General features: G+C 42.8%; 1 protein-coding gene across 1 annotated transcript in view; it reads right to left on the reverse strand.

The window, feature by feature from the left end:
* Positions 1-2,682: 2,682 nt before the first annotated feature.
* The window catches only part of LOC133752796 (G2/mitotic-specific cyclin-B3-like), a 33,203-nt gene continuing 15,457 nt past the window's right edge, over positions 2,683-20,428 (reverse strand). The window contains 7 exon segments of the mRNA XM_062183107.1: positions 2,683-2,724; positions 2,726-2,786; positions 3,027-3,157; positions 7,391-7,540; positions 8,329-8,484; positions 12,238-12,375; positions 19,912-20,004. Of these exon segments, the coding sequence (XP_062039091.1) occupies positions 2,683-2,724; positions 2,726-2,786; positions 3,027-3,157; positions 7,391-7,540; positions 8,329-8,484; positions 12,238-12,375; positions 19,912-20,004 (771 nt within the window).

Below are 20,428 nucleotides of genomic sequence, written 5' to 3' on the forward strand. Positions count from 1 at the left end.
TTGATTCATGAATTATTTCAAAATGTGTTATTTCATTTTCAAGTGTTTGAAGATTTCACTATTTTTCTGTTACTGATTTCTAGTTTTCCCACTGTGGTCAAAGAACACATTCTAGGGGCTGGTGCTGTGGTGTAGGAGGTTAAGCTGTAGCCTGCAACACCAGCGTCTCATATGAGTGCTGGTTCAAGTCCCAGTTGCTCAGCTTTCCCATCTAGCTCTGCTAAGGCACCTGGGAAAGTAACAGAAGATGGTCCAGGTGCTTGGACCCTGCCACGCACATGGGAGACTTGGATGGAGTTCCTGGCTCCTGGCTTTGGCCTGACCCAGCCCCAGCTGTTGAAGCCATTTGGGGAATGAACCAATGGATGGAGTACCTCTGTGTGTGTGTGTGTGTGTGTGTCTCTGTAATTCTGCCTCTCAGCGCCAAGCCGTAGCAGCCACTTGGGGGGTGAACCAACAGAAAAAGGAAGACCTTTCTCTCTGACTCTCTCTCTCTCTCACTGTCTAACTCTGCCTGTCAAAAAAAATTTTCTTTAAAAAAGAATGCATTTTATATTAGTTCAATTCTTTTCAATTAATTAAGGCTTGTTTATGACCTAGATTAGGGTCTGTCTTGGTGGATGTCCCATGTGCACTTGGGAAGGTGGATTCTGCTATTGTTTTGTAAGATAGTCTAGAAATGCCTGTTGGATTCAATTGTTTGATGGTGGTGTTTATTTCTTCAATGTCTTTTCTGATTTCCTGCCTGCTAGCTTCTGCACCAATTACCAAAACTCTAAGTGTGGCTGCATTCATTTCTTCCTTGAATAATATCAGTTTTTGCTTGTATTTTGAAACCTTGATTATTAGGAACAAACAACATTTAGGATTTTATGTCTTCTTGGTGAATTGAAACTTTTATCCACAACAATGTACCTCTATCCTTGGCAGTTTCTTTGCTTTAAAGTGCACGTTGTCTTATGTTAATTTAGCCACTCCAGCTTTCTTTTGATTCATTTTTTGAATCAATGTTTTCAGTCTTTGATTTTACTTTTAAGGGCAACCCAGTGCGTTTTGCTTTTCTAAAGCACTGAAAAGTTTTTAAGGGCATTTTTATTCTGACACAGACCACGCACACTGAGTGAATATGTTGTCCTATTTTTTTAAAAAAGATTGATTTTTTTTATTTATTTGAAAGGCAGTGTTACAGAGAGAGCAAGAGCCAGAGAGAAAGGGAGAGAACTTGCATCTACTGCTTCACTCCCTAAATGGCTGCAAAGGCCGAGGCTAGGCCAGGCTGAAACCAGGAGCCAGGATTTTCTTTCCAGTCTGCCATATGAGTGCGAGGGCCCACGTATTTGAGTGATCTTCAACTGTTTTTCCATGGCTGTTAGCAGGAAGCTGGATCAGAAGTAGATCATCCGAGTTTCCAATCTGTGCCCACAATCAGATGCAGGTGTCACAGGCAGCAGCTTAACCCACTACTTCACAACACTGGCCCTAGCCTTTCACTTTTTTTTTTTTTGACAGGCAGAGTGGACAGTGAGAGAGAGAGAGAGAGAGAAAGGTCTTCCTTTGCTGTTGGTTCACCCTCCAATGGCCGCCACGGCCGGCGCTCTGTGGCGGGCGCACCGCGCTGATCCTAAGGCAGGAACCAGGTGCTTCCTCCTGGTCTCCCATGGGGTGCAGGGACCAAGCACTTGGGCCATCCTCCACTGCACTCCCTGGCCACAGCAGAGAGCTGGCCTGGAAGAGGGGCAACCGGGACAGGATCAGTGCCCCGACCAGGACTAGAACCCCGTGTGTCGGCGCTGCAAGGCGGAAGATTAGCCTAGTGAGCTGCGGCGCTGGCCAAGACCCCTCTTTCTGTCTCTCTTTCTGTCCATAACCCTGCCTCCCAAATAAATAAATAAATCTTAAAAAGAATAAAGTACTGGGTGTTTTCTACTGTGGCAGACATTACTTGCTGAATGTGGGGAGGCCGTGGAGGTAGGATTGAGGCAGTAGCTCTTGAACAACTTGCACAGAGGATGTTCAACTCCTCTACTAACATCTGCACTAACTTTCCCAGGCACATCACGCCAGAACCTCCTAAGGCTTTAGGAATTAAAATTGGTCAAGTGGTTGGTACTTGTATTCATGGGACATCTTGCTGATTTCCTGGGCAGCAGGGTCTTCTCTTGGTAGACAAAGAGTTCCAGCACATCACTCCGAGCAATTTTTAACAATATTTAGACTCCACAAAGCTACCTAACTATGAAAGTAGAGCTGTGTTGGGGTTAAAGTCCTGATTCCTACCTTACCATCACCTGGGAAGAAGCAAACAACCTGAGATTGGGACCCAAGGGTATTAGTCTACACTACCAGTTGTACCAGCCCTAAGCACTGAGGCCTGCCTCAGAGGTAGGGGTTTTTTTTCCTTGGTACAGCCTTTCCTAAGGCAGGAGGAAGTTTCTTGGATTGTGAGTGGAGCTCCTGAGCCACAAGAAAGGGAGTGAGCCATGTTAACAATAACCATTCATTTTTATTATTTTTTATGCTCATAAAATATAACAATAATTTCTTCTATTTAATAAAAATATTTATAACTTTTTTTTAACTTCAGGAGAGACAAACATAGAGGGAAAACAAGGAAAACTGATTAAGAAACAAATTCAGATAGAATAAATATAGCCTGGTTACATGTCTGTCCAGCCCTGGTGGCTACTGCCAGAAAACCAGGCCCTCCACCTCACAATTAGCCTTTGAACATCTCCTCCAGCTTCGATATTTCCAAGGGAGGGATTGTGGAGACTTTGAAGAAGTCACTGCAAAAGGAAGAAGAGAGGTCCACTCAGTGTAAAACAGGCCAAAGCCAAACCAGTTCCAGGGAACAAGTGGGAGATGGAGCCCTTGGTTCCCTATCTCCCTTTTACCATGGAATAGAAAGAAAGGTGAAAATCTCCTGGTCCTTTTTCTCTTAAGTGAGGCTAGCCTGGGCCTAGTGTTTGAAAGCTCTCTCATGGATGAACATGAACTCAACCTCCAAACCGAGCCTTGGTACTTACCTCTGAGAATACTTGGAATACACAGTCCGGAGCTTGTCGCGAAAATGGAGAGTCAGAGTGCCATTCAGTTGCTTGACCAAGGGGTACAGCTCAGAGATCGTGTAGCCACTGTAAAATTCTAAGGAAGGAACCTGGAAGAAGCAATATCATCAGTGACTTCTATAGGAAGCAGACCCTTTTCTCCAGCTCTGCTCTCCCAAGTCTAAACTTCCTATCCATGGCTTAGGCAAGGATAATATTCTAAACATTTCAGAATCATAACAGTACAGTCATCAATGATTATAGAGTACTATGTAGAAGAGTGGATTCCAGCCAAACCACTGGGATGGCTATATTCATATGTACCAATTAGATATTATCCCTGGGTACAAGTATTCCTGTAAGCTAATATCCACCAATGGCCAAAAGAACAGGAGTAACTGTCATTTTCTTATGCTCAGGTTCACATCCAACAACCAGACAAACCCCTGAACAAACCTGTAGTCCCAGCTCAACAGTCAACAGAAACTTAAGACTGCTTATCTCTCAGGATCTAACAGGTATCATTCCATACATTCATTTTCTCACTCAGCTATCAGAATGCTATTATGTAGGCTTAACAGGCTAATCCTCCGCCTTGCGGTGCCGGCACACCAGGTTCTAGTCCCGGTTGGGACGCCGGATTCTATCCCGGTTGCCCCTCTTCCAGGCCAGCTCTCTGCTGTGGCCAGGGAGTGCAGTGGATGATGGCCCAAGTGCTTGGGCCCTGCACCCACATGGGAGACCAGGAGAAGCACCTGGCTCCTGGCTTCGGATCAGCGAGATGCACTGGCCACAGCGACCATTGGAGAGTGAACCAACGGCAAAAAGGAAGACCTTTCTCTCTGTCTCACTCTCTCACTATCCACTCTGCCTGTCAAAAAAAAAAAAAAGAATGCTGTGATGTAGCAGAAGCAATGGGGTTGTGCTTAAGAGCAGAGGTTCTGCAAGCAGACTGCTTCAGTTCAAATTCCAGCTCTACTAACAGCATGGACTTGAACCAGTTATTTAACCTCCTGGTGCCTCAGTTTCCCCAATCTGCCAAATAGGGACCCTTTTAGTAGTTACACCATTAGATTAAAGAACTCAATCTACAGTCATCCCCCAGCATCCATGAGGGATTGGTTCCAGGACTTCCTGTGGATACGAAAATCCACATTCAAGCCCCTTAGATAAAATAGTGTAGCATTTGCCTATAACCTACCTCCTATATACTTTAAATCACCTCTTGCTTACTTATAATACTGAATACAATGTAAATGTTATATAAATAATTGCCATACTATATTGTTTATGGAGTAATGACAAGAAAAAAATCTGTACATGTTTAGTACAGATGTAATTTTTTTCTAAATATTATCCATCCACGACTGATAGAATCAATACATGTGGAACCCACAGGTACAGAAGGCCAACTGTCCATATAGAATACATAGAACACAGTCTAGCAATAGCCCCTTAACATGATATCTAGGAGTAATATTACTGTGTAGGATGCTGGGGACAAATGATGACTAAAGCGCTTGCCCTGGAGGAGTCCGTAACATAGTGGAGGAGACAGACATGCAAATGAGAGTTATAAAATATGCATGATGGATAATGAGCATGGACACTAGAGGAAGACAGCAGCAGAACCCATGCGTCTGTGAGAGTCATAGAACGCTTCACCACAGAGAAAGGGCTATCTCTATTGGGTGTTGAAAGTGAAGTGGGAGAGAAAAAAAGAAGGGTATTTATCCTATAAGTCAGGAACTTTCTAAAAATGTCTTAAAGTATTTTATCCTGAGCCACATTTTCCCCCCAAGTAGCTTGCCTGGAAGTGGGGCTGGGGGCTAAGAAGTCTATCAATTTGAGTCCCTTTACCTTTCACATGGTGTCAGACACATCCACAGGAAACCCAGGGTTCCCCTGAATGGAGTTTGGAGACCACCATCATGGACAAAGAGCAGGGCAGTCAGTCGCTAGCACAGTCCACTGGGTGTGTTAGCTTAAGATCAAATGGCCCCACTGCCACTGTATCCATTCAGGCCTTCAGTGTTCACTGATGCCCCTATCCTTATACTCTCTCGAAGATATGAGACTTCCCCACAAAACACATGGAAAAGGCATATCATAAAAAAATGCATGGATTTCAAAAATCTTCTGCATAAAAACAGCTTTATCTTTTCATTCCATTTTCCATGAACTTTTTGAAGAAAGCCTGTGTCAGCTCTGCTGCAAAACCAGTACTGTTTCCCATACACACAAACAGGGTTTGTCAGTTCCCCAGCCTAAAAGCCCATCCATACCTTAGTCTAGAGTGGATCTCTTGGTGTGCCACGTGAGGCCTTCCCAGTCTGAGCACAACCTACAATTCTGGCTTCATGTCTTACCACTTCATGAACATAACCCTTTGCTTGAGCCCCAGGAAACATCCCGCTCCTTTCCTTAGGGCTTCCACATCTTTGCAGTTACTGCTCCCTCTCCCTAGGGCTTCTCCTCTCCCAAGTTCCTAATCGTCTTTTCAAGATCCAGCTTTGAAGTTCCCTTTTCTAGAAGAGGCGGGATACATGACACAGAGGACTGTAGAGCAGATTAGAGCTGACATTTTAGCTGATACTCACTGGCTTAACCACCAGGTGTGACTACTGAAATATTTCTATCCTGGTTGACACACACTTTGCTGCCCTGACCAGCTCAGCTGTTTCCCTTAAGACCCACAAGACTTGCAGACTTCTGCAGGAAGTGGAACTTCCTCAGCTCAGCGTGGAACCTCCAGGACCATAGCTCCAGTGCCATAGGCACGCTCACTCTGATTATACAACAAGGTTAGGTTTCTGAAAATTTTCTAGTTCCCACAGCCTAACCCCACCTCTCATCAGCTGTGTAAACATGGGAACAATTTCATCTATAAAACTGGGATAAGAGCCCTCAAAAAAGTTTGTGGAAAATATATGTTATGAAGACACGATGCATGGATTTCAAAAAGGTCCTGTATCAAAATATACATATTTACCTTCCAATTTCCACAAACTTTTGGAGGTACCCTCATCATTTTGATTTTGTGGAGTTGTTGTGAAGGTTAAACAAGTTAACACACTGAATGCTCAGATCACTTGCTAAGCACTAGATAAATAGAAGCCCTTTGCTCTTTATTTTTTTTCATGATCAGTACTGCCATTTATGGGACACTTCCTTTGTTCCGAGAAATTTCAGTATGACTCATCCAAGGTGGCATTTTTCCTTCAGTACACAGCAGTAGTGGTCCCAGGATTTCTAGGGAGGAGGAGTTTAGGAGTGGTTGGGCAGAGGGAGCTGTATTTGCTACTGTGTTCTTTCTTCTATTTGGGTTTCATGGTACATATGAACAAGAATCCAGGGGCTGGCATTGTGGCATAGAAGATAAAGCTGCCACCTGCAGCACTGGCATCCCATGTGGGCACTGGTTTGAGTCTTGGTTGCTCCACTTCCGATCCAGCTCTCTGCTATGGCCTGCGAAAGCAGTAGAAGATGGCCCAAGTTCTTGGGCCTCTGCACTCACATGGGAGACCCAGAAGAAGCTCCAGGCTCCTGGCTTCAGATCAGTGAAGCTCTGGCTAGCCTTCGTGGCCATTTGGGGAATGAACCAGTGGATGGAAGACACTTTCTCTCTCTCTCTCTCTCTCTCTCTATATATATATATATATATATATATATCCACTTTCTTCCTCCCTCCCTCACTCTCTCTCTTCCTCTGCCTCTCTAACTCTGCCTTTCAAATAAATAAAGAATTCAAAGTCCTCCAAGTGGTTTCTATTTTCATAAAATTGAGAAAAGAATTGAACATGACTTTTATTTGTATTGGGTAGAAGGCTTTACAGGCCTTTGTCTTTAGAGAACACTATAGCCCATGCCCTGAGTGCTCTGTGATAAATGCACACAGTTGCTTGACTATTACCCAGATCAAAGCTGTTCAAACCCTGTTGCAATGAGCTCCTTCAGGGACCAATCTGTCTAGGAGTCTGCAAGGCATAAGGGCAGATGGTACTAGGGATAAGAAGTGGGGCCACCCAACCTCTGTGTCATCCAGAATCACTTCATATTAGTCTGTTTGGTAACCTTGGATTTTCAGGTAGTTTTTGTTGTTGTTATTGTTTGCAACAAAGGATCCTGTGACTAAGAAAACCAAAATAATATATTTCAAACCATTGCTGTAGAAACCCATGCCCCTAAGGTGTCCAGATATAACAATTCGTAACTGTGGACATGTCCGAGCTCCCCACAACCATAATTGATACCTGCTCCTTCCTCCTGAGTTGACCCTGTGCTTTTAACCCCCCCCCCGCTCCTCCTCACCCCCCCCCCCCCACACACGCACACACATTTACCTGGTCTCTGAGATTCTTCATGTAGAGGGCGAGGAGGAAGGCACCTGCTGCCAGCTTGGAAGCCTTCTCCTCGACGTAGTCATACTTCTGCAGGGTCATCTCACAGATGAAGCGGGACAAGGTCAGTGTCCTCATGCTGGCATGGACACACTAAAGGTAGCAAGAAGACTAGTTCAAAAATTAATTCAGAAAACCGGCACCCAGCAGAAGACTGCCTGTCCATTTATCCCACTCCCAGACCTAATGGTTCTCTGTTTGAGAGAGCTAGCATGCTCTCCTGCTGCCATGATTCACTCTAAGGTCCTTCCCTGTAGAAGTACAGACTCTTGTGCAGCAGGGGTGCGGTGTGGGGTGAGATTCTAAAATCAACAGGGGGTTCACTACCGTTAGTCCTGCTAACCAAATTATCACCAAGTGTGTTAGCCCCCTCCCCTTCTGTGCAGCTGGCTTTTGAAGAGCCAAAGGCCCCTAGGAGATGCTCTAAAACAACCCACCTTTTCTTGTTTAAACTTCAAAAAAATCATTAACTATAACACACACATACAAAAAGGTCCACAACACACTTGTAAGATACAATGGATAACTGTAAAGTGAACTCCCCATTAACTAACACTCAGGCAATGACAAACAGAACATTGCCAGCATCTCCCAAAACCTTCCCAGGTGGCCTTTCTGAGTCAAAGCACCTTTTTCCACTCCCCTACTCTGCCCTTACCTCAACACCTTATTAAGCATATCTTGGAAATCCATAACTTGCCCACTGCACCTCACTACTTTATAAAGATTGCCAACCCTCAAATAGGCAAGTTGCATTGAAGGAGAAACATCTCCTTGTCCCAGTTGTCCCTTTCCCTCTTCCTCCCACCCATGTAGCCACTCCAAGTACAGAGTGGACTAAGTCAGAGGTGGGGGATGAAGACGCACCTCCTCCCTCTTACCTTAGCATATCTCCGCAGGTAATGATAGGCGCTAGGAATGTTGATGTCAAAATTGAGGGTTGTCAGGATACTCATTTCCATGGCAAGCATTTCACGTCGCAGGTAAATATTGTCACAGATGTACAGTAAGTCCCTCACACAAGGTGGGGAGGACTCCTATGAGTAGAAAGGGAAAGCAATCACAACGAGCTGGAGAGCTATCTCCTCTCTGCTTAGAGATCCCAAGCAGAGGGGGTAAAGAACGAAGGAAGGATGGAAGGCAACCAAATTGCCTGGCATAAACCTTGAAGGCCATCTTTTGGTCTGATGAGTAACTCGTTAGAAAAATAACAGGAAGCAAAGTAGAGGAGAGGTCTGCCCCGAAACTTCACCACTGCCACAGAGGAGATAGGGCCTCTTGGAGTGGATTTTCACAGTGCCAGATGGGACACAATAGCAGGGCATGGAACCTGTAGGCAGCAAGTTAAGGAGTGGTTGGGCAGGGGGAGCTGCATTTGCTAAGGCACTCTACTTGCAATGCATGTTCCATATCACCAAGAATTCCAAGTCCTCTAATGTGGCTTCTGTACAGTTGATTCATAAAATTGAGAAAAGAATCAAATGTGGTATTATGTGGATGGGGTAGGAGGCCTTGTAGGCCTTCCTCTTTAGAGAACACTCTTTCTACTTAGATTGCATGTTACACATTCACAAGAATTCAATTCGCTCCCCGATGAGTGAGCGCCAGGAATGGGAACACTCTAAGGGGAGTTCTGCTCTTGGGGGAAAGGGAAGGAGGCCATGGCAAGGGGAGCCTGGATAGAAGAGAAGCCTGCACTCTGTGTTCTCCTTTAAGGAACGAGAAAGGATATTTGGGGAAGGCACCAGACAAGGAGAGAGTGGGGAGAAGCAGACAGGCACAGAGGGAGCCTGGCAGGGACAAAGGTCTGATGCTGGGGACAGTATGTGGATGGGAGGGGCAGGTGGCAGGGACAGATGTGGCCAAGAAGAGCCACTGTCCTGGGAGAACCTGCCCATGCCCTGTCCTCCAGAGACTGAACCTTGGCTTTGGGGGAGATTATGAGAATGCAGGAAGATCCCTGACTCTTTACTGCAGCCCACTGCTCATCCAAGCCCTCTTTCTTCCCCTCCCCTCTCCATTTTCATATCACACATTGGACTAACCATCTGGTTTTGCAACAAGGAGTTGGAGGCCCAGAGAGGGAAAGTCAATTGTTCAGATTTGCATGGCAAACTAATGGCAACCACAGGGCAAGAATCTCTCCCTTCCACCACTCTGCTTGCCAGCTCCTCCTTCCTTTTGTTGCTTCTCATTCTATACCCATACCTCTCCTTACCAAAGCCTTTCTGTACTTGTCAATACTGTAAGGGGATATAGTATTGTATCCCCTCTGTCCTGGCTATGAGAAGAGGGGTGCTGTTTCTAAGATTTGCTAAGTATCCCCCTTTTTCTCTTCTTCCTATGCCTTCCTGCCTCCCTTTTGGTTGGCAAGGGACTCCCAGCTATGTTCTTAACATCCCCTGAGGCTAAGCCCTAGAGTATCTTCTCATTCCACTGGGAGAGCCATTCCTAGGGAGTCTAGAAGAAGAAGGGAGGAAGCAAGGCAGGGAGGAAATGAGAGAACAGGTGATGGAAGAAGGGTCCAGAAGGTGAGGTGGACAGAGTGCTGAGCGATGTGAGTGTTAGGAGGCAAGGGCATAGGAACCAAGGCAATCACAAGTGTGGAAAGAGCAGGGAGAGCAGAGGAGCTCTAGGAGACCTACAGCAGGGGAGAGCAGGAGAGGGAGAGCTGGACATCCTGGATGAGTAGGGGAGTGCCAGTGCAAGGGGAGGGGAGACTGCCAGAGCACAGAACAGTTCTGGAATGGGGCGCACAGGGGTGGGGTGGGAGTGATCCAGGAGGAACAAGGAGAGAGCTGAGAAGCATCAGGAGAGAAAAGGAGCGCGGGGAGACAAAGCAAGAAGGAGAGCGCTGAGTGGTAGGGAAAGGTAAGAGCAGGAGAATACAAGATGGGGAACCTGTGAGAAGGGCAGGGAACAGCCCAGAGAGAACACGAGGAGAGAAGGCAGGAATGGGGGGAAGATACTGAGACGTCCTGCAGAGTAGAGCAGAGGGGGAGGGGCAGAGAGCACACAGGGAGAGGGAGAGAGCAAATGCACACAAGGAGAGTGTGAGAAAAAAGGAGAGAAAGGGATGGTACCAGGAGAGTAGGAGGAGCAGAAGTGAGCATGCCCAGGGGAGCAGGGGCATGTACACGTGTGTGTGTGTGTGTGTGTATTGGGGGAGGGCGATCACATAAGAGGGGATGGCATGAATAGAGGTGGAGTAAGCATGGAGCACAGGCAGTAGAAGGAGCAAGGGAGAGCACAAGGAGAGGGGGAGAGTGTGGGAACGGGGACAGGAACCCAGAAAGCAGGAGCCCAGCTGGTGCAGGAGGAGAGCGCAGAGTGCAGGGAGAGCCCCGCAGAGCTGGGAGTGCCAGTGCAGGTGGAAGCAGGGGAGAGGGGAGCCGGTACAGAGTGTGAGCAGAGGTGTGGGGAGCTGAACAGCACACACAGCAGGAAAACAGCAGGGAGAGGGCAAAGAGGGTCAGTGCTAGGGGTTGGCATGGGGCAGGGTGGGGGATGTGAAGAGAGCAGAAAAGTGAAGAATCTGAAGGAGAGAGTAGGGAGAACATGAAGTGGGAGGAAGAGGAGTGTGGAGAGCCAAAGAGCAGAGACAGAACGGGGAAGCACAGTGAGCCCCTGCAGCACAGTGGGGCATGGGGTGGGGAAGTGCGGGAGCAGGGAGGGAGGGGGTGAGCACAGGAACAATGAAGGAAGAAGTGGAGAGAGAAGAAGAGAGGGAGCAAAAGAGGGAACAGGCAGAAGGAGGGGATCAGTCAGGCTAGGGAAGGAGTAAGGAGGGCAGTAAACCTCAGATTGATGGAAGGAAGGAATCAGCACATGTACACGCCCACAAGATTATTTGAATCCTTTAGCAAGAGTTGCTACCTCTGGACTACCTAGCCCTAAGGATTCACACAATTAGCTTAGGTGAAGGAAAAGGGAGACTTGAAAGAGATCATTTCCCATCTAGGGAGAAAGAACCAGAGAAGTTAGCTAGTTGTTTTAGGGGTCAAGAACATCCAGCCCCAGGGCAGTATAAGGCCTGCTAAAGCAATCTCAGGTGGGACTTAAATAATTCAATACATCTGTAACAGGCTAATTTTTAAGTTTATAATTTTGTATGGTCCATGAATGATGCTATAGATATCCAAATGGCCCTTAGCAGAAAAAAAAGGTTCCCCACTTCCTGTTTTATGGTCATGAAGAAAAAGCTAACTACTTGATTTTACACTGCTACTTTAAAAATAAATTTTACCTGGGATAGATACACTCACTAACATCTACACCAGTCATTTTCTCATAAATGTCTCCAGCACTCTGGTTTCCAGATGCTTTATTATATTTGCAAATTAGGATCCCACTAGATGGGAGTGGAGCTGCTACAACAAGAAAAGCCTAGGGGTCAGGGAACCAGGAGTAGAAGGAAGCTTTAAAAAAAACTATTCATTTCATTAGGCAAATGTTCATACAATACGTCTTCAAAGAAGAAACGGAAAAACCTTGATGAAGCCAGAAGCAAATACACCACCTCTGCCAACCAACACCAGCTTCCCTGCTTTGGGGAGACAGAAAACAATTTAGCAGGAAAAAATATTTGTATGGAAGTATGTGATTTTATACATACAGTATACATCCACAAATGCATACTCATATGTTTACATGCTTATATATACATATATATACATATATATATATATATGCTTGTATAAATACATACATATATACTTATATTTGTGTAGATCACTGGTCTGGATATAACCTTGGTTATTTCTCTCCAGGCCTTCAGAACTTAGGCTTACCTCAAATTTTGCTGCAATCAGAAAGGCAGCACAACCAAGGAGTTGTAGCTTTTCCTTCTTGCATATTGTCTCATTCAAGTAGTGATCCACCAGCTTCACTGCCAAGTACAAGGTCTCATGACTCATCTCAAAACCCATCTGGAAGAAGAAAACAACAGGGCAGGAATCTACATATTGTCCCGAGCCACAGCCACCTCCAGATAGATCTAGCTACCAAGACTGCGGCTTCAAGGACAATCCAGACAGTTGGAACTCAACTAGAAATGCAGAAACTGCTTCAGCTAAGTGCCTGTGCATATCTCTGTGCTTTTCCTAACATTATCTATCCTTATATATTTGGGGAGGTAACCAGTCCTCCAAACCAGAGAGAGATGTTCTGCCTTCTCTGTGGGCACCTTGAGTGGACACACCCTCTCCCTTTGATATCTAATACTTAGATTCTTACTTTTCCCACTCGCTGCTAATCTATACCATGAATGCCCAAAAGAAACAGGTGAGAAGAAACCAAAAGAAAATGATCAATCAAATCTATAGAAGATATAACAATTACTCTTAGTCTTGAACTAAGAGACAATTATGACAAAAGCCATCTCAAATTCTAAAACTCAAAGACTACCTTCTATAAAGATGAATAAACAAAAAATACATCAGACATATGAAAAAGGATAATTATTAAAAACACAAATAGTATTAGGAATCAAATCAAGTGTCTAACTTAAGAAAATTTTTCAGTCCAAAGAACTGGAATGAAAATTTTTAAAGTACACTCTTAGCAAGCTCCAAGATGACACTGAATATATAAACAGAGAACCCTTCTGGGGTCCATAAAGACTGGTTTCTAATGAAAAAGTAATTTTTTAAGTGTAACTGAGGCAACAAATAGCATATTAGATACTGCCAAAAAAAAAAAAAGCAACTTTAAGAAATTTTCCCAGAACTGGGAGGTAAAAGGAAGATGAAGATAATGAATAAAAACCTGAGAGACATAGACAATAGATCCTGATGTTACAAACATACAATAAAAAGGAGAAAAAAAGGCAGAAGGGTAATAATATCACAGAAGTAAAAGAGAAAATTTTCTCTGAGCCAAAGGAAAACTGAACTTTTAAACTGAAAGGACTCACAATATGGGGCCGGCGTTGTGTAGCAAGTTAAGCCTCTGCCTGCAACACTGGCATCCCATATGGGTGCCAATTCGACACAGCTGCTCTACTCCCACTCCAGCTCCCTGCTAATGCACCTGGGAAAGCTGCAGAAGATGGCCCAAGTGCTTCAGCCCCTGCACCCACGTGGGAGACTCGGGGAAGGCTCCAGGCTCCTGACTTCAGCCTGGCCTAGCCCCAGCCATTGTGACCATTTGGGGAATGAACCAGCAGATGGAAGATATCTCTGTCTCTCCTCCTCTCTCTGTAACTCTGCCTTTTAAATACATAAAAATAAATAAATCTCTTTTTTAAAAAAAATGAAGAAAGGCATCACCATATACCAGATAACATTGACAACAACAAGTCCACATCTAGAAATTTCAGAAACATTTATTCATGGGGAAGATAAGAATTTGGATCTAAAAGCCTGGAGTATTTTAACTGAACACAAACAAAAAAAGAAATGAGTTAAAATGACACAAATTATCTCATCTTATTTCTGAGGAAATTAACATGTCAAGTCCATCCAAAGCCTTGATGGAATAAAGACTGTATTTCTAAGCAGAGCAGCCAGGACTCAAACCAGCCCCCTGCTAGGGGATGCAGCATCACACGTGGCTACTTGACCTGCTGCACCACAACACTGGCCCCAAATATTGGCATCTCTGAAGTGCCCCCTTTATTAGCACCTTCTCCCTACTTCACTCTCACTGCTACATCCCGACAGATGCTTGGTAAAGAATTTTTCAACTTGTTTGACTTTAGTCTGCAAAGTAGAAGTGGAGTTGCCAAAAGAAATAGACAGACTAAGAAATCTTACCTTTTAGGCAGATAGCGTTTCTCTCTCCCATGAGTATCATGTCTCTAAATAGAACACCCTCCTCTACACCACTTGGTGTTTTGCAGTTGATAATGAACCTTCTTATATTAAATCACATTTGTTTACCTTATGAAGTGTTTAGGGCAAGTTATTTTTTTTAACTTTTATTTAATGAATATAAATTTCCAAACTACAGCTTATGGATTACAATGGCTTCCCCCCCCATAACTTCCCTCCCACCTGCAACCCTCCCCTTTCCCGCTCCCTCTCCCCTTCTGTTCACATCAAGATTCATTTTCAATTCTCTTTATATAAAGAAGATCAGTTCAGCATATATTAAGTAAAGATTTCAACAGTTTGTACCCACATAGAAACACAAAGTGAAAAATACTGTTTGAGTACTAGTTATAGCATTAAATCACAATGTACAGCACATTAAGGATAGAGATCCTACATGAGGAGTAAGTGCACAGTGACTCCTGTTGTTGACTTAACAAATTGACACTCTTGTTTATGGCGTCAGTAATAACCCTAGGCTCTTATCACGAGTTGCCAAGGCTATGGAAGCCTTTTGAGTTCACCAAGTCTGATCATATTTAGACAAGGTCGTAGTCAAAGTGGAAGTTCTCTCCTCCCTTCAGAGAAAGGTACCTCCTTCTTTGATGACCTGTTCTTTCCACTGGGCTCTCTCTCGCAGAGATCTTTCATTTAGGTCATTTTTTTGCCAAAGTTTCTTGGCTTTCCATGCCTGAAATACACTCATGGGCTTTTCAGCCGGATCTGCGTGCCTTAAGGGCTGATTCTGAGGCCAGAGTGCTGTTTAGGACATCTGCCATTCTATGAGTCTGCTGTGTATCCCGCTTCCCATGTTGGATTGTTCTCTCCCTTTTTTATTCTATCCATTAGTATTTGCAGACACTAGTCTTGTTTATGTGATTAGGGCAAGTTTTAATTTCCCCATCTTACCCACAGTGAGGTTGAGACTTGGAAACACTAAGTGACTTTCTCTCTCACCAGTATGACTATTAATTATAGGAGAAGCTGGGTGTGGTTTCTCAATTGTAACAAATATATCATACTAAGATAAGATGTTAATAATAGGGGAAGTTGGAGAGCAGCAAGATGGCGGAATAAGAAGGGAGCACATTGATATTTTTCGGCAAGACACACGTTAATAAAAGTGGAGATACTGCAGGGTCAAGGAAGAGTAGGGGAAGAAACAGCAGAGGAAACTCTTCCGGAACTAGTGATTCACAGTGGACCTGCGTGGAGAGTGTGGGAGCCCAAGTTCGGGACACCAGTGGCAGACTCAACGCACCAGCGCTGGAACGCAAGGTGAGCCGAACCTCAATAGCCCGAGACACCAGCGGGAAAGCAGAAAGAGGAGACTAGAGGGAACGAGGCTTGAAACTCCGTGGGGAAAAGTTCACCAGGCTAACTAGAAGAGAGAGAGGGAAAAGAAAAAAAAGTGACCGATACAGACACGAGTTTCTCTCCGCTCACCCCTCAAAGGCGAGCAAGACAAAGAGCAGGCGCCATTTTGTACATACGTCATAAGCAGGGCGACCTCAGGTCTGCACCGGCCCTGAGCCTAGCAGAAAAACCTGACTCTGGGGGGAGGGGTGAAATAACAGGAGATTAGGATCTAACTTGGCAACCCAGTGGGAGGCTGCAGGAGAATTGGAGCCCACACTGAGGGCAGCAGAGATTCCCTGTGTGGTCCTTGGGAAAGAGCTTCCGATCTCTGGCTCCTGTGGGTATATCATTTGCCTGCTAACTACCTCAAATTACGTTCAGCTGTGTGGAATTACTTCCCTTTTGAATCAAAAGAAAAAAAAAAGAAAGAAAGAGAGATTTACAACGCCTAACCTGGGAGTGTCATCTTTGACACACCCTCAACCCTGAGGAACCAAACACAGCTCTCAGTCCACACTCATCTCAAGCCTCTAAGGCTCCACTGAAAGCAGACAGTCCACTTAATATAGAGCCATAGTGTAACAAGAAGAAACACCACAGTGAAGAAACCAAATATCTCCAACATGCCATACAACAAACGCAAAAACCGAGGTAACAAGAACAAGGAAGACACTATGACGCCCCCAAATGAAAAAGACACCCCAATTCAAGATTATGAAGATGATGAGATAGAAGAAATGCAAGAAGCAGATCTCAAAAAATTGATAAGAACATTAAGAAGTTCTCAAAAACAAATTCTTGAACTACAGAAATCCTTAATGGACAACATAGAAAATCTCTCTCGTGAAAATGAAATATTAAGGAGGAATCAAAATGAAATGAAACAACTAGTAGAACAAGAAACTGTGATAGTGACGAGAAATCATAATGAAATGAAGAATTCAATAGATCAAATGACAAACACATTAGAGAGCCTTAAAAACAGAATGGGTGAAGCAGAAGAGAGAATATCAGACTTAGAAGACAGAGAACAGGAAAGGAAACAGGCAAACCAAAGAAAAGAAGAGGAAATCAGAAATCTAAAAAATACTGTCGGGAATCTACAGGATACTATTAAAAAACCCAACATTCGGGTTCTAGGAGTTCCTGAAGGCATGGAGAGGGAGAAAGGATTAGAAGGCATTTTCAGTGAGATACTAGCAAAAAAATTTCCCAGGTTTGGAGAAGGACAGAGGCATCTTAGTACAGGAAGCTTATAGAACCCCTAATAAACATGACCAAAAGAGATCCTCACCACGACACGTTGTAATCAAATTCACCACAATGAAACATAAAGAAAAGATCCTAAAATGTGCAAGAAAGAAACGTCAGATTACTCTTAGAGGATCTCCAATTAGACTCACAGCAGACTTCTCATCAGAAACCCTACAAGCTAGAAGGGAATGGTGAGACATAGCCCAGGCACTAAGAGAGAAAAACTGCCAGCCCAGAATATTATATCCTGCAAAGCTCTCATTTGTGAATGAAGGTGAAATTAAGACTTTTCATAGCAAACAGAAACTGAAAGAATTTGTTGCCACTCATCCTGCCCTGCAAAAGATGCTTAAAGATGTCTTACACACAGAAACACAGAAACATGGTCACCAATATGAAAGAAGGTAAAGGAAGGAAACCTCACAGCAAAAGATCACAGGAAGCTCAATTTCTCTTTGACATAGAATTAAACTCTGATGCTCTGTTAAAGCAATGTGATAAAGTAATCTATTATGTTCTCTTGATGTCTGTTAAATTCTAATTGTTCAAAAACAGCTGAATTTTTATTAAGAGCTATGGGTCATTTAAATATGTGCTTATTTTCAAAGATTTGAATAATCACCTTGTAACAATGATCAAATTTGGTCTATGTTATGTCATGATTTTAAGGAATCTTATTTCAACCAGATATTTTGGATTTTGAGCCTTCTTGGCATTCATGGCAGGCATTCAAAAAATCAAAGTTTCAAACAATCTGGACTCTAAAATTTACAGTAAATCCTGGACTTTGGTTTTTCCAGTTTGGGCCCAACTGAAAAAAAATCGAAGGACCTATGTTTCTCATCTTATAGAGACACCAACTAATCAGGCTATTTGGATTATATTAGAAGTACTGTCAAGATGTGATGTGATACCAAACTTTAAGTTTCTATAATGGAAAATGCTATTAATACAAATGTTTGAGAATTAAAAAGTCTAATGATTTTGTGTTACTAGACATGATAGTTATCTTAATGAGAAAGCCCCAGAGGCCTAAAATGTTAAATACTTGTAAAATCCTACAGGTGCTTTCAAAAATACTGTGAAGTAAGCAAGTGCCTCTTGTTGGTTGATGAGTTTATAATTTTAAACATGGCGACTTAAAGTCTATTGTCATCCATAGTTATATATGATTTGCTGCTCATAAAACTAAAGTTTTGTTGGTTCTGTGTTTAGCTGTCCTCCTATAGGTTCCTATGGACTTTTTCCAGCCACTTCTATTGTATCAGTACTTTGGGATGGCTGTGTAAACAGATGAAGCCAATAATGTATTAACAGTACCAACTGAGAGAAAGTATGGTTAACTGAGGTTACTAAAAACAAAAAGCAATTCAAATCAATTGGCAATCGACAAAAAGAGTTAAAGATTTTAAAAGCTATTATTAAAATTGCTATATTGGTCTATTATGCTATGTTATATGTGTGTACATATTGTATGTCCACATGGGGAAATTTTATTAAGAGTTTTATTTTAAATGGCTTGTAGATAAGATTGTCCATAAATTTAAGCTGCTAAAATCAATCAAAGATACATTTTAATTTGTGTGACCTGAATCTCTGTATCACATGTTTTAAACTTATTGGTAGAAAGAAACTAAAAACATTTTATATGGTTGTGCTTAGGTTTACTGGTTAAACAAACTACACCATGTTAGATATTTAAGAGGTGTTTTCAAATACATGATTCTTAAAATTTACAGAAGGCATTGGACCTTCTGGTAAATGTTTTCTTAAGTTGTTATCTAATGGTTGAAATGGTTTGCTAAGTATTCATGTAATATTGCTAATGTCAGCAAGCGATCTAGGACTTGCTCCCTCATTTCTCTATTCTAAGCCCAACTTGTTCTTTCATTTCTCTATTCTCTTCAAGGTAGGAAACTAATTCTATTATGAAGGAATCTGTAGGACGCACAATTTAATCTTTAGACCTTATAAAAGAGATGGCTAACATTTTTCTGTAATAGCATAGCCAAAATAAGAACTTAAATAATAATCTCATAGCTAGTATTTTGGTATAAATCTAACAAAATATGTATAGGATTAGTAATGGTGAGAGAAATAAATCAAGGGAAACCCAAATAAATGGAAACACATCCCATGCTTTTGGGTTGGAAAAGTGAACATAGTACATTGTAAGTTCTGTTGAAATTCACCTACAGATGTGTGTCAGAGGTCCTTAACACACAATGATTTTCTAGAGGGACTCACAGGACTCAGCATATATTCACAGCTATGATTTGTTATAACAAAAGAATAAAAAGCTAAAACAGCTAAGGGAACAGGAGGAACATGGGAAAAAGTCTAGAGAAACCCTAGAGTTCTACCCCAATAGGATCATTTCATGATGAACTTAATTCCTCATTCTGTGAAAAGACATACGAAGCATTGTCTACCAGGAAAGCTAATCACTCAATGTCCAAGACATCACTGGGAACTGGTCGCATAAGCACTCTCTGTCTAGCATGTTCCCAAATCTCAGACTCCTGGGAAGAAAGCAGGTTATCAGCATAAGTCACATTGTTTGTTTGTACAAAGATTTCAGGCACAATGAGGCACAGTGATCATTTAGCTGGAGTTTTATATCAAAGTCGGGAACTATTTTACCAGCCAAGTGTGGAGCTATCAGCCAATGGCCAACCTTGCAAACAGGCTTTTTTAAGGATAGCAGTAATGGGACCATTATATTAACTCTTTCATGAATAAGACATAACTCAAACTTCTAGCAAGATCTTTTGTAGATACAAATTGATCCTAAAATTTATGTAAAAAGGCAAAGGAACTAGAGTAACTAAAACAATTTTGGAAAAAAAAAAAGAATACAGTTGGAAATATAACTTTACCCAGTTTTAAGACTATAGAAATAAAGACCAGGTGATACTGACAAAGGGTTAAACACAGAGATCAATGAAACAAAATATGAAAATAGACCCACCAAATTGATGCTGAATGACTAGTTAAGAAAGAATACCAGCACCTTAAGGCAGTAGTTGTCAGGCTTACCTGTACCTCCACCAACCAGTCCACAAGAATGGCTCTCATATCACTGCTGATCTCAACCTGCCAGCTCATATATTTTGTAAGTATGAACATTTTCTAGCAGCAATGAGAAAAAAATTAACATATAAACTCTTCTTGTAGTTCAAAATTGTAACTTAACAATTAACTTTTCCCTCATGGCTCTCTCTCATCATTTTCATTTGCTATCTGATAGAAGCAGATCAAAGTATCCTTTATCCAGACCAGTTCCAGTTAGCCTTGGGAAACAGACACAAGCAATATTCAGGGGTCAAAGTGGATATTGAGGAGTCCAGCGGGCAGAAACATGCCTATGGCTAAAGGGGAATACCAAAATGGTTAAGCCCCTTCTCTGCAATTCAGTTTAAAGCACAATAATATGATATGTTGAATAGTTTTTTTCAATATTTAACATGCAAATACACCACATGGGGGATTTTATAAAACTTTAGATTCTGACTTAGAAGGCCTGGGGTAGGGCTAGGCTTTTGCACCTCTAACA

Source organism: Lepus europaeus, chromosome X, assembly GCF_033115175.1.
Source record: "Lepus europaeus isolate LE1 chromosome X, mLepTim1.pri, whole genome shotgun sequence".
Lineage (NCBI taxonomy): Eukaryota > Metazoa > Chordata > Mammalia > Lagomorpha > Leporidae > Lepus > Lepus europaeus.